The 15,752-nt window shown below is 34.8% G+C and overlaps 2 protein-coding genes across 5 annotated transcripts in view; one reads left to right on the top strand and one right to left on the bottom strand.

Moving 5' to 3' along the window:
• LOC146397788 (uncharacterized) overlaps window positions 1-15,752 on the bottom strand; it is a 797,689-nt gene that overhangs the window by 513,677 nt on the left and 268,260 nt on the right. The window lies entirely within an intron of this gene.
• LOC106505477 (olfactory receptor 5H2-like) lies at window positions 9,063-9,995 on the top strand. The gene has a single exon (XM_013981184.2). It carries the CDS (start codon window positions 9,066-9,068, stop codon window positions 9,993-9,995), a length of 930 nt encoding a protein of 309 aa, XP_013836638.2. The 5' UTR covers window positions 9,063-9,065.

Raw genomic sequence — 15,752 nt, 5'->3', positions numbered from 1 at the left:
ATTCTCTGACATCAACCTTACAAATGTCCTCTTAGGTCAGTCTAGAAGGCAATAGAAATAAAAACAAAAATAAACTAATGGATCAAATTAAACTTACAAGCATTTGCACATAAAATGAAACCATAAAAAAGACAACCCATGGAATGGGAGAAAATTTTTGTAAGCACTGCATCTAGCAAGGGCTTAATCTCCAAAATATACAAAGAACTTATTTGAATCCAAAGCAAAACAAATCAACAAACAAAAAAACAAAAGCAAAACCAATTGAAAAATGGGCAAAAGACCTCAATAGACATTTCTACAAAGAAGACATATGTATGGCCAAAAAGCACATGAATAAATGTTCAACATCACTAATTATTAGATAAATGCAAATTAAAACTTCAATGAGGTACAACTACCTCAACTACCTCACACTGGTAAGAATGGCTATCATTAATAAGTCAACAAATGAATGCTGGAGAAGGTGTGGAAAAAAAGGAACCCTTCTACACAATTGGTGGGAGTGTAAATTGGAAAACAGTATGGATGTGCCTCAGATAATTAAATATAAAACTACCATGTGATCCAGCAATCCCACTCCTAGGCATATATCCGGACAAAACTTTCATTGAAAAAGGTAAGTGCACCCCTATGTTCATTGCAGCAGTATTCACAATAGCCAAGACATGGAAACAACTCAAATTTCCATTGACAGATGAATGGATTAAGATGTGGTACATATATACAATGGAATACTACTCACCCATAAAAAGAACAAGATGATGCCATATGCAATGACATGGATGGAACTAGAGATTCTCATACTAAGTGAAGTAAGCCAAAAAGAGGAAGACAAATACCATGTAATATTATTTATATGTGGAATCTAAAATATGACACAGATGAACCTAGCTACAGAACAGAAACAGACTCACAGACATGTGGCTGCCAAGGGGTGGGGTGGGAGTTGGACGGACTGGATCTTTGGGTTTAGCAGAGGCAAGCTATTACATTTAGAATGGATAAGCAATGAGATCCTGCTGTATAGCACAGGAAACTATATCCAATCACTTGTAAGAGAACATGATAGAAGACAATGTGAAAAAATGTGTGTGTGTGTGTGTGTGTGTGTGTATATATATATATATATATATATGTAAAATTAGGTCACTTTTTGTACAGCAGAAATTGCCAGAACATTGTAAATCAAGTATAACATTAAAAAAAAAACTTAAAAGGATGACACAAACAGATGGAAAGATATACCATGCTCTTGGATTGAAAGAATCAATACTGTCAAAATTACTTTACTTCCTAAGGAAATCTACATATTCAATGCAATCCCTATCAAATTACCAATACCATTTTTTTCACAGAACTAGAACAAAATATTTTACAATTTGTATGGAAAAACAAAAGACCCTGAACAGCCAAATTAATCCTGAGAAAGAAACGTAGAACTGGAAAAATCAGGCTCCTTGGCTTCAGACAACATTACAAAGCTACGGTCTTCGAAAAAGTATGGTACTGACACAAAAAACAGAAACATAGATCAATGAAATAGGATAGAAACACCAGAAGTAAACCCATGCACCTATGGTCAGCTAATCTATGCCAAAGAGGCATGAACATATAATGGAGGAAAGAAGTTCTCTTCAATAAGTGGTATTGGGAAACTAGATATCTTTGAATGAAAGAATGAAATTAGAAAACTATAACAGTATACACAAATAAAAGCTCAAAATGGATGAAAGGCCTGGAGTGCCACAGTGGCTCAGTGGGCTATGAACCCAACCAGCATTCATGAGGATCCTGGTGTAATTCCTGGCTTTGCTCAGTAGGTTAAGGATCCAGCATAGCTCTGATTTCTGGTGTAGGTCACAGATATGGCTTGGATCCATCACTGCTGTGGCTTTGATGCAGGCCAGCAGCTGCAGCTCCAATTTGACCCCTATCCTTGGAACTTCCATGTGGCTCAGGTACAGGCCTAAAAAACAATAAAAAACAAAAAGAAAGAAAATAAACAAAAAAAAACCACCTAAATGTATTTAAGACCTAAATATAAGACTGGATATTATTAAACTCTTTAAAACACAGGCAGAAGGCAGAATATTCTGACATAAACTGTAGCAATTTCTTCTCAGATCCACCTCCTGGAATAATGAAATAAAAGCTAAAGAAATGGGACCTAATTAAACTTAAAATCATTTGCAGAGCAAAGGAAATAAAAAAAGTCAACCACAGAATTGGAGAAAATCTTTGCGAATGAAGCCAATGACAAGGGATTAATCTCCCAAATATACAAAGAACTCATGCAGTTTAATATCAAAAAACCAAACAACCCAATAAAAAATGCATGGAATACCTAAACAGACATTTCTCCAAAGAGGACAGACCAATGGCCAAAAAGCACATAGAAAGATATTCAACATCACTATTATTAGAGAAATGCAAATCAAAACTACAGTGAGGTATTACCTCACACCAATCAGAATGGCCATCACCAAAAATCTACAAACAATAAATGCTGGAGAGGGTATGGTTAAAAGGGATCCCCTCTATACCACTAATGGTGGTAATGTAAATTGGTACAAGCACTATGGAGAACAATATGGAGGTATCCTGATTAACTAAAAATAGAACTATTGTAGATCCTGTAAGCCCAATCCTGGGCATATATTTGAAGAAAACTCTAATTTTAAAATTACATGCACCCCTATGTTCATAGTATAAAAATTTACAATAGCCAAGACAGGGAAACAACATAAGTTTGCATTAACAGATGACTGTCTTAAGGAGTGGTATGTATACACAATAAAATATTATGCATCCATAAAAATGAAATATTGCTATTTTCAGAAACATGAGTGGGTCTACAGAAAAATATATTTAGTGAAATAAGTCAGATGGGGAAAGACAAATATGTGATGTCACTTACGTATGGAATCTAATAAAAACAAATAAACTTATTTACAAAGCAGAAAAAGAACAGACTCAAATTTTGAAAACAATCTTACGGTCAACAAAGAGGAAATGTGAAGGGGAGGGATAAACAAGGAGTTTGAGAATAACACACACACACTACTTTATATAAAAAAGATAACCAGCCAATGCATGGAAATAGCCTCAATGTCCATTGACAGAAGAAATGGATAAAAAATATGTGGTACATAAACATAATGTAATATTACTCAGCCATTAAAAGGAAAGAAATAACAGCATTTGCAGCAACACGGATGGACCTAGAAATTATCATGCTAAATGAAGTTAGCCAGACCCTGAGATACCAACATCATATACTACCACTTACATTTGGAATCTAAAAAAGGGACACAATGAACTTCTTTGCAGAACAAATACTGTCTCAAAGACTTTGAAAAACTTATGGTTTCCAAAAGAGACAGGTTGGTGGGTGGGGAGATGGGCTAAGGATTTGGGATGGAAATGCTATAAAATTGGGTTGTGATCATCATTGTACAACTATAAATAAACTCATTGAGTAATTAAAAAAATACACCAGTCCCAAATTACTAAAAAAAAAAAGAGAGAGAGAGAGAGAGTGATAACCAACAAGGATCTACTGTATAGCACAGGACACTCTATTCAATATTCTGCAATAACTTCTATAGGAAAAGAATCTATAATAATGCATTATGTGTATATATAACTGAATAATTTTTCTGTACATCTTATACTAATAGAACATTGTAAGTCAAATATGCTCCAATAATTTTTTTAAATGAGCAAAAGATTTGAACACTTCCATAGAGAAGATTTAGACACTTCTCTAAACTAGGTATGCATATGTCAAATAAGGACTCAAATATATACTCAATATAATTTGTCCCTGGGAATATGCAAATACAGATTACAATGTGATACCATGACACACTTATTAAAATGACTAAAACTGAAAAGTTTACTCATAATGAAAGCTGCAGTGTAGACCTTTGTACACATACACAAAGAATAAAATGAATTAAAAGATAATTACACAAAAATGAATGGGGAATATATTTAGGTCTAGTTGGGTTAAGTCGAGGCTAATGATGTATATTATACTGCTTACTTTATCCTTCTGCTGAGTTTTCACAGTGACTTCTCTTTGATCTGTGTTGTTTTATCACCTCTTATTTAGCTTTGTTAGCATAATTTTAAGGACACAGGATAATTGATTTACATGTCTATAAAAATAGGCTGTTTGCTTTCTCCCAGCTACTAATCTAGTTTCAGGTAAAAGTCAAACATTTTTCACCCTCTCATATATCAAAACATATGAAATATCTTCATATAATACTACTTTGACATAATCTTATTTTATTTTTTGTTTTTTTGCCTATTTATGGCTATACCCACGGCATATGGAGGTTCCCAGGCTAGGGGTCGAATCAGAGATATAGTTGCTGGCCTACACCACAGCTGCAGCAATGCCAGATCAGGGATCGAATCTGTAACCTCATTCGTAACCACTGAGCCACAACAGCAACTCCTTATTTTCTCAATTAATGTTCAACAGAAACTTCTCTTAGTAAATGAAGTCAAATATGAACATGTGACCACCATGTTCAGAATCTATTGGAGAGTTTTCCTTTGGGGGTAAAGAAAAAAGTTCCTGACCTAGCCTGCAGCTTCTCTGTGATCCTACCCATGCTGGCCTCCCTTGTCTGTACTGGCTCCTCTTTGCTTCTCTCTCTTCATGCCAGCTCCATTTGCCATTTATTTTGTTTCTTTAATGATCAGGCTCTTTGATAAGCTAGGCCTCAAGTGATAGGAGACCCAGAGAATGGCAACTGTTTGGAGGCATCACTTTGTTAGAAATGAAGTATCTAAGGCCCAATCCTTAAACTAATGGGAAAAAATCCATGTTTTAAGAAAATTTCTAGAAGATTTGCAAGGAATAAAATTTGAGAAACACTGATCTAGGCCACCTCGCAATATAGTCCTTGTTTTTTGTTTTTTTTTTCCTCTGCTCCTCCTAGTGACCCCTGCTTAGTAAGATTTTTCATCAGTTTTCAGCTTAAGGTGGGAAGTTACTTGTAGGTCTGGAATGGGAGCTAAGATTGCACAAGGAGGAAATTCCTGAAGGGAATCTAGAACTTCGGCCCCAGTAAAATCATGCGTGATTAGCTCAGACAAAACCCCATTGATCAAAGCACTCAGCATTAAAAATTAGAGATAAACTGAAGATTGCATAAGTATGTTAGAAATGTACCTTTGTTGGAAAACGATGCAACTTCAACAGTTAAAATTAGAATTGCATACATCATTCCTCGATGTTTCTGATTTCACAGGCTGTAATGCCCTTTGGAACCACCTCGATTTGCACATGTTCAAATATATAATACCCAGAGGAAGAGCTTAGTTTTGTCCTAAAGGGAATCTTTGGCTGCTATCAGGGAATTTTAAGTCTTCACTCTTTCCTTTTTTGGCAGAAGAAAAAACAGTTGTATAATTAACTCTTGTATTCAAAGCAAATTTACTTAAGATCTTCCTGACCTTTGGAAAGAAAGACTCCAAAATGAATGGGTGTGCAAGGAATTACTACCTGTGTTACTACCATTCTGCTGCTGTTTTATTATTTTCTACTTAGAAAGTCTAAGCCTTTGAAAAGATCACAATTTCTTACAAGATATGGGTAAGAGATATCATATTATTCTTTATGTAAAGTAGTTTAAATTCTGTATAATTTATAATATTTTGGATTGACTTCCAAGATGCCAAAAAAAACACTGGAGGAAAATGTAAAACAAAGGATAAATTATTTATCTTATTTTTGTGACTAAATATAGATAAGTGAAATACCTGTAAGACTGAATTGTTCACCTTAATGAAAATTCATTATCTTTGTGACATAACTAAAAATGACTTTATAATTCTGGTGAACTTGAATATTAAACAGTTTAAAATCGATTTAAAGATTTAAATATCAGGTCCTCAGTACATAAAAAATCTTACAGTTATTCTGATTAAAGATTCATTCTTTTTAATTAATCACAATCTCTGATTAAACTTTTTTTTTTTTTGTCTTTTTGCCATTTCTTGGGCTGCTCCTGTGGCATATAGAGGTTCCCAGGCTAGGGGTCAAATTGGAGCTGTAGCTGCCAGCCTACACCAGAGCCACAGCAACACACAATCCAAGCCGAGTCTGCGACCTACACCACATCTCACGGCAAAGCTGGATCCTTAACCAACTGAGCAAGGCCAGGGGTCGAACCCACAACCTTATGGTTCCTAGTCAGATTCGTTAACCATGACGGGAACGACTCTCATTAAAATTTCAAGTTACTTATTTCCTCTATTCTTTTTCCAGCTGTAATATTAGTTTTATGAATAATTCAAATATATACATAATACTATATATATATATGTATATATATATAAATATGTAGAAAATATCCCTCCTCTGCTCTTTCTGGCTATGTGACTTATTAAAGACCCACACAAATATTGAGTTTGAGCATTTTAAATTATCTAGTAATTTGGGGTTGCATGGAAGGGAGCCTAGTGCAAACAAAAGTTCATTCAACAACTGGAATTATTGGCATTTGTTATTATATCACTTGAATTTGGCTGCATCTTTGGCTCAGTTTTATTTCACTAGAAAAACTGATGGAGAAGAAAGTGTTCTCAAGTAAACCCAGAAGAATTTCTAGAGAAAGTCAGCTCTAGTCACTACAGTAACAAATATAAAGCAATTTTTAACTATGGAAAGAACTTTCCAGAAATGCTGGTATATTTATGAACAAAGTTTCTAAGGTAAATTTCAAAATTAAATCTCTCTTTTATACACAAATTCCCAAGAAAATAAGCTTGGAATTTTGAATAAAATAATAAGATTTCCAGTGTTGACAACTTTTAATGAAAACCAGGTTTAGGACTAGTATTTACCTGCAAACTCTCCCCTTTTTATTTATCAGTCTTTATCTGAAACTACCTGCATCTTTACTGGCTTGTCTCTCCTACACTTATCTCTCTATGTCTCTTTATGCTCTTTCTATTTCCTCCCTCCATTTTTCATCTACCCAAATTTCTGCTTTCCATTACTCCTGCCCTGTTTATCTCCTTAATGTCTTCCTCTCCTAGTCTCACTTCAAAAGTTTGTATTTGAATACTCTACAGGAAAAAAAAAAAAGATTTTGGCTATGGCCAGTAAACAAATTCCAATTGTGTAGCATTTTCTTCTTAGATTACTCAAAACATTTCCCTCATGTTGTTTGTTCACCATGCTTCCCACCATTCTCTGATAGCATTTTGTTATAAAATGGAAAGCGCTCTTACTAAAAACACTAAAAATCTCTCATTTTCTCACACTCAAAGACCTCTGTTCACTACTTGTTCTACCAGAGCATTCATTTCGCAAATTGGTACTGCACTTCATTATGTCCTGTGTCTTTTTTGTCTTTATGTCCACAATGCTCAAATCTCCAGTTACCCTTCTGCTTCTCTTATTACTTTGCTTGGTGTTTTTTCTCTCTTTGGTTAGAGCCGGGAAAATTGTTCTCAACAGAAAACTAGTTGGTTGAATGAGAAGTAACTGTAACAAAGAAATTCTGTGGAGATTGGAGGAATCAGCTGAAAAGTAAGCAGGAGTAGAAGAAAGCAATACAATGAATCAAAGGCCAAAATAAAATCCCTATACCTGCCAAATAAGAGCTCCTATCACTGCAGCTGAACTTTGGATGCCACAGCTCACGCTGAAAATGCAGTTGGTGCAGATGTAGGGTGCATTTCATGGGGTCTTGATATAGATGCCTTGGCTGACTTTGCAACCAAAGCTCTTTTTCCTTGTCCCTTTGTTCTGGATATTACAAATCCAATGTTGGTGTGTTGAACTCTTCAAACCTAGGTCAAGTCTCCTTGCTCTAGGTGCAAGGGTGATGAAAAAGTGAATTTCTGGTTCTTTTGACTTCTAGAGTAAGTGGTAGCCTTTGCCTATACCAAGACTCATGTCATAGAAAAGAGGATCACCCTTTATCTATCTAAAAATGACATGTACTCACTTCAAAATTTCTTAAATAAAACCTCCTCAAGCTTCTCTCCATGCCCTTCTTCTTCTTTTTGCTGTATATACACTTTCCAGTGATTAGCTCAATTATAAGTGTCCCTTTAGCTACCCAAATAATCCCCAACTCACTGTTCCTAATAAGGTCTAAATTCATACTAAGTTATCTCACCTGGATGCTCAGAGGATGCTCTCTCCATGAAGTAGCCAAAGCATTTGAGTTCTCAAAATTGATTTTCGATGACCTTTTGCCTATCACCATGTGTCTCTCATCTTTCCTTCACTGACTATCCCCTTCACATCTAAATCACTGAATCCTAGGGACTCTACATTCTGGTTTGTTTTTATCTCTTTGTCCTCCGCATCACTCCCAATAATGTTATTACCCACTGACTAAGAACTTCACATGCATTTGTGTCAACTAGAAAACATATTTGTAATGAAGATTAGACTTCATCTCACCACCATTAAGTCAATATCTACAGTAATACTTCAAAATCTATATTTTGTACAAAAAGTTTCCCAGACAATTCTTATATATGTATTCTGGTTTGGGAAACACTGGATTAGAGTATCAGCTTTCCAACTATTATTCCTAACTCTGGTTTTCCCTTTTACAGAGTATTTTCTATACTAACAAATTTTTAATTTTAATATCTTGATGACACCTCTAGTCTAAGAGTTTTCAGCAATGCTTATTTCCTGAAAAATAAAGTAAAATATCTTTCAAATGACGTTCATTTTATAATAATTCAAACTTATTTTCCCTAGACTCTAATCCATGTTCCAGACGCAGAATGCTCCCAACACACTCAAGTATCCTTATAAATTTAGCTCATGTTTAGAATGTCCTTCATTTTATTCTAAATCTGTTAATTCACATTTTTTGAACTGAAATACTTGCATTTTCCATTACATCAATCCCCAAAATTAGTTTCCATTGTTATGGCAGTAGTAAATAAAATTAAGGGCTTTCTAGTAAGTGCATGGCTTTATTTCAACTATGTATTCCAAAAGTCTTTGTAATGAATATTATTTTTACATTTACTGTATTTCATTTCAGGGACCATTCAGTAACAATATGGATATTAAAAATGCAACATCACTGACTAAGTTTGTTCTCATAGGACTTATCTATCAACCAGAGTGGCATATTCACTTGTTCTTGATGTTCTTGTTGTTGTACCTCATCACTACTATGGGAAACCTTGGACTAATTTATCTCATCTGCAATGACCCTCAACTTCACATCCCCATGTACTTTTTCCTTGGGAGTTTAGCCTTTGTGGATGCTTGCATATCAACCACAGTGACTCCCAAGATGCTGGTCAGTTTCCTCACCGAGAATAAAATGATCTCTCTCTCTGAATGCATGACACAGCTGTTTTCCTTTGCATTCAGTGCAACCACAGAATGTTTTCTCTTGGCAACAATGGCATATGATCGCTATGTTGCCATATGTAAGCCACTATTGTATCCAGTGATTATGACCAATAGACTATGCTTCCAACTATTAGCCTTATCTTTTGTCAGTGGCTTTATTCACTCCACAATTCATATAGGTTTTTTATTCAGATTAACTTTCTGTAAGTCTAACAGAATACATCACTTTTACTGTGACATCATGCCATTGTTTAAGATTTCTTGTACTGACCCTTCGGTTAGTGTTCTAATGGTTTTTATTTTCTCAGGGTCAATACAAGTATTTACCATTCTTATTGTCCTTGTCTCTTATACATTTGTTCTCTTCACAATCTTAAAAATGAGGTCTATACAAGGCATAAGGAAGGCCTTCTCCACCTGTGGAGCCCACCTCCTATCTGTCTCCTTATACTATGGGCCTCTTCTCTTCAGATATGTGCACCCTGGATCTGAAAAAGCAGATGATCAAGATATGATGGACTCTTTATTTTATACTGTCATAATCCCTTTCTTAAACCCAATTATCTACAGCCTGAGAAATAAGAAAGTCATAGATTCACTGACAAAAATGTTAAAGAGAAATGTTTAGCTCTCATATTGTTATCTGTTGCATTTTTATTAAAATAACATAATTATAAACATTAGATATACTTCCATTTTGGCCAGTACTCCAAGTTTTTTTGCAATCATAATGGCCCTAGTATTTTTAATGACTTAAGGTGTTAGCACTAATATACTCATTAAAATTTGTATATGTTGTTCAAAAAATACAAAGAACTTCAAATATTTAGATAATGATAGAATAATTGAAACAGAAAACAAATGAAAATATTTAAACTCTTGTATGTTCTTCAATGTAGCTTTATAAAATCATTAAGCACTGAAATAATGCAGTTCCTCTAATAGGACTCGATTATGTTGTCTTTGATAGTAATACAACCTTGCAACCTGGGGATTCATATAATATTTAAATCCATAGTAGGGACAGGTGTGTGTTTGAATGAACAGAACCAAATACCATGAATTTTTCTAGGGATCAAAAGGTTCTTTCATTCCACTCTATTTGTGGTATGAAGAATTTAACTTCTTTTGGGGATTCAATAGTCATAACATAGAGAGAAATAAACAGAATTGGGAAAGCAATGAGGAAAAAAAGATAATGGAGTTAAGACAGTGAGGATGATCTGAACAGCAAAAGGATGTCCTTAGCCTAGTGTGTACTATTGAGTAATGAGAAGGGGAGTTGTCTTTCATCATATGTTCTGCCTTGAATGGCACTTTCCAGCTGTGTTTGTATGTTATGGGTAAACTGAAAAACTTCACTGATCCAAAAACCTAGGAGATGAAGCTTCAAAATAATTGGGATGGCATAGAGAAGAAAAGAGAATTAAGAGTACAGAAGAGAAATGGTTAATCATGCTAGATTTTTTTTTTTTTTTTGGTCTTTATGTCCATTTAGGGCCCCACCCGAGGCATATGGAGGTTCCCAGGCTAGGGGCCTAATTGGAGCTATAGCCACCGGCCTATGCCAGAGCCACAGCAACATGAGATCTGAGCTGCATCTGTGACCTACACCACAGCTCACTGCATCGCCGGGTCCTTAATCCACTGAGTGAGGCCAGGGACTGAATCTGCAACGTCATGGTTCCTAGTCAGATTCATTTCCGCTGCGCCACGATGGGAACTCCTGCTATATTTTTTTTAAATGAAGCTAGTAAGATAAAAAAAATTAGCAACATATAAAGTTTTTTGAATGTGTCATTTGCATGATAGCTTAAAATGCATATTACCAAAATTTATATAATGTTAAGATGATATGATGTCATAGAGTCTAGTGGATGGGTGGAGAAAACATGAAAATGGGCAAGGTGTTGGATGTTTTGTGCCCTCCCCAAGCTTAAAGGCTAGGCTTCATTTCACTCCATGCTCTCAGTACAGTGAGTACCCATCTTTAGGTCTCCTGCCTTTCCTTTCCCAACATTGAAATTCAATACACTTTCCTATTGATAGCACTAATATCCTTACCCTAAAAACTACTCACATTTGGGTAGTTAATTTATCTCCTGTGTCCTTCTGTTATTCATGTGTCCTAAACATATCTGACATATTATTTCACATAAATAGAACTATGATTAAATCATATCCCATTTTGATAACACTTTATGGGTTGACATTACTAATAGGTTATGTGCAAATATATGTGTATATATATATTTCTGTGTATGTATTTGTGAATATGTTTATTTGCTCATGTGTATGTCTAGATGATATACTATATATAGCAATATATCTACATATCTATGTCTATATCCATATATCCCTATGTCTCTCCCTCATCGCTGCCTCTCTATCTCTATCCCTATCTCTAACTTTCTCACCCTGATTTGTTTACCCTTGTGTTACTTGGGGTCCTTTCCTTTTTTTTTTGTCTTTTTGTCTTTTTAGGGCTACACCCATGGCATATAGAGGTTCCCAGGCTAGGGGTCTAACTGGAGCTCTAGCCACTGGCCTATGCCACAGCCACAGCAACATCAGATCTGAGCCGCATCTGCAAACTACACCACAGCTCCTTAACCCACTGAGAGAGGCCAGGGATTGAACCCACAACCTCATGATTCCTAGTCAGATCTGTTTCTGCTGCACCATGATGGGAACTCCCCTTGAGGTCCTTTCAAATAAAACCTTTTTTAACTCTGAAGTCTCTTCCTACACAGTTTTCCAGCAGACCCTTTGTTGTACCCAACACATGTTCTGGACACCCTTTAGTCTCTCAGGTACATGTTTTACTAATACAATCTCTCCACAGAGAATCTCCTCACTAGCAAGAGTTTCACCCATTTTTATTTACAGATGAAATGGTTTCCTTTCTTTCAGATCTGTCTCAAATGTTATAGCATCCATCATGTATTTCCAGGTTATCCTGAAGAGGATAATTTGCTAACTCATTTGAAACATTAACAGTTTATTTATTGTTCTTAGGCCACACTTGGCATTGTGTAATAGTTATTTGATGGCTATAGACATTTAAAGTTTTATAAATTAGATGTCTTAGTGTCTTTTGATCTTTTGCAGTACACAGCACAATGGCTTACATGTGCAAAGTCCTGAATAAGTACTTATGAAATATTAGTAAAATTGAACTAAATCTGAAAGCACAAATACAGAGAATGCAATAAGAGAGAATGACTCATTTTCAATGTTGTAATGAGCCCAGGAAGATTATGGATTGTAGCATGACCACTGCATGCCAGTTCATTTTCTTAAGTTTCTTTCTTGACAACATTTATCATAAAAGTAAATCCCTTTTATTCTTTTTATCAGTAGGATTAGCTCCTGTGATAAACCATGGTTAAATATCAGGGATAAGCTATACAAATATAGGTTTGATTTAAACTTTCATTTGGTTTAAGAGGTGTTTTATTTAAAGTAGATAAGAATGCCATTAATATAATTATTTTACAATATGAAGATCCACTTCAAAGTTTATAGACTATGTCATCTGCCCTCTTTTCATTCCTCTGAGGATCCACCTCAAAACCATTGGAAAGGGAATAATGGATCATAGTACAGCTCCTCTTATGTTCTTCCCTAGGAAAACCTATGTCATTGTATATGTCTGGAGTTTTTTAAAAATAATTTTGTTGCTATATATTTTCAGTGTATTAATGATTTATCCTCAATTGTCTTGATGTTTTCCTTGTTTGTTCATTACTATGACACCAAAACTAGACCAGTAATATAAACAGCTAGTATATTCTTGCCATTGTTTTTTGTTGTTGTTGTTTTCTTTTTTTTGTTTTTTTTGTTTGTTTGGTTTTTTTTTTTTTTTTTTTGCTTTTTAGGGCTGCAGCCATGTCATATGGAGATTCCCAGGCAGGGGGTTTAATTGGAGCTGTACTGTTGGCCACAGCCACAGCCAAGCAGGATCTGAGCCATGTCTGCAACCTACACCATAGCTCATGGTAATGCTGGATCCTTAACCCACTAAGCAAGACAAGGAATTGAACCTGCATCCTCGTGGATGTTAGGTTCATTAACCACTGAGCCACGATGGGAACTCCATCTTCGACCACCTTAGCAGTCTAGTTACCTACTTAATTATTTCCCTTAATCATAAAGTTGACATCAAGCCAAGTTTGTTACCTGTCAAGTCTAACTTTAGGCTGGATGACTATGAAACAGATTGTTAGGGGTCTTTCAGAAGCACGGAATTCCTGTGTAGCCTTCACCTGTATATGTCTGGTCTATACATTCCTTTGCTGTGTTTTATCCTTTAGTGAAGTCTCAACTACTTTATGCTTTCCAGAAATTCACCAAAATTCCCCATCCACTGATACAATCCCATTATCACTTATTATAGATATTTTTGTACTTCTTTTTGTCACTTCAATGGCATATTGAGAAAGGTAAAATATATACACCTGTGATAATTCCTTTAAAAAGAAACTACAAAATTAAATATGTATTATTTAGTGGTTATTTAAGTATGAAGGATGATATAATAATGCTAAGTGTATTCAAGTGTCTGGAACACTGGTGATGTTTGATTAAACAATTACATGGAATTATTAATAATATACACAAAATACACTTTATTACAAAGGTATATTGAATTTCTTAACCTGGCTATTTAAAAAAAAGTCTAGTTCCTCTCTCTTTATATACATGTATATACATACACACATGTTTTATGGTATTGTTCAGAAAATTTCTGACTAAATTTTTCAATATTCAAAGAAACAAAAAAAATAGGATTCAGGAAAAAAAATCAATTAAACTAGAACAGTATTTCTAAAGTCTGGTTTGTTGATTGATTATGGCAGAATTCAATAATATTAAGTGTATATTAGATAGGTGTCAGAACCTCTCTGTTCTAGGATTTTTTTTAGTTCTTTTAAAAAAGAGGTTGTCAAACTTTAGTGGGCTTAGAAGCATCTCTAAAGCTTGTTAAGAGACTGACAGTTTCTACGAATAGAGGTTTTGATTCAACAATGTTGGCTTAGGACAATAATGAATAAACTGCTGTTTTGGACTGAAATTGGGGTCCCTCTCAGGTTCATATGTTGAACTCCTAGCTTCTAATGTGCTGGTATTGAGAATAGGGCCTTTTGAAATAATTAGGGTTAGATTTTGTCATCATAGGGTGAGGCCTTCCTGATGAGAGAAAGAAGAGAAAGGAAGGTGCCCCCCCCCCAAGAGTACTCACCTAGGAAATGCCACGTGAATGCAGTGAGACGATAACTATCAATAAGTCAAAAAGGCTTTGGCCAAGTACTATGTTGCTGGTACCTCGATTCTGAACTTCTCGTCTTTAAGAATTATAAAAAATAAATTCTGCTGTTTAAGCCACCCAGAGAATGAAATTTTGTGGTAGCAGCTGAATAGACTAGGATAACCACTGTTTTAAAATACTAGGTAAAGCAAAATTTTTATAATATCAAAGTGTTTACAAAGAGGAATTTCTACACATCTTCTATTCCTTACATAGACATGCTATGCAAATATTCTAAAAGTTTCCACCCTTGTATTCTACTTCCTTCCCTGTTTGGGATAGGTAGATATATATGTCAATATGGCATCTGTTCAAAGGATGAAGAAATGTGGACCTTTTTTGACTTTATCTTGGAAACCAGACTGAGTGATGATAGCCTCATTGCCTCATTTCAGTAAAGCAAATGGGAAGAAAATCTGCCCATTAGAAAAAAAAATTACTGAAGTAGACCAAATTATATATCATCATTCTTTAAAAAAACTCATATACAATATGTTGAACTTGCTAAAATACTATGATTTTACCCTTTCAAACTAGGTACCTTCTAGGTGAGACATTTGACAGCAATGACTAATAATCTTATCATATTAGATACAAAATATATTCTCTATTTTTACCAAAAAAAGAGAAATTGCCTATCTGTATTAGAGACTTCAAAATGTTTGAGGTTGTAAGACTGGGCCAAAAAGCAAGAGTCAACTATACATTGCATATAAGAAGCCCACTTTAAATATAAAGACTCAAATAAGTCAAAGGTAAAAGGGTGCAGAAAATATCTTAGGGAAATACTGGAAAAAAACCTGAAATGGCTTTATTTGAAACAATCAAATTGATATATTGATGTTATTGAAAACTCAACACAACAGCAGCAGAAAACATAGTATTTTAAAGTACACAAAATACATCTATCAAGATATAAGTCACTGAGTTGGATATGTTACTTACATGTGTTTTTTTGTTAGAAATATTTCATTGCACTCCAACATCTTTGTAGAATAAATTGGAGAGATATTTTAAAGAATGCAAGTACATTTTTATTTTGTTATGTCATTTCTTTCTCAAGAAAGAATCTCA

This window comes from Sus scrofa, chromosome 13, assembly GCF_054392235.1.
Source record: "Sus scrofa isolate SSC_HxYL_T2T_F1_AM1 chromosome 13, Sscrofa_HxYL_maternal_Yorkshire_Landrace_v2.0, whole genome shotgun sequence".
NCBI classification, from domain to species: Eukaryota; Metazoa; Chordata; class Mammalia; order Artiodactyla; family Suidae; genus Sus; species Sus scrofa.
Note: the sequence above shows the minus strand (reverse complement) of the source record. Positions and strands in the feature narration are given on the sequence as shown.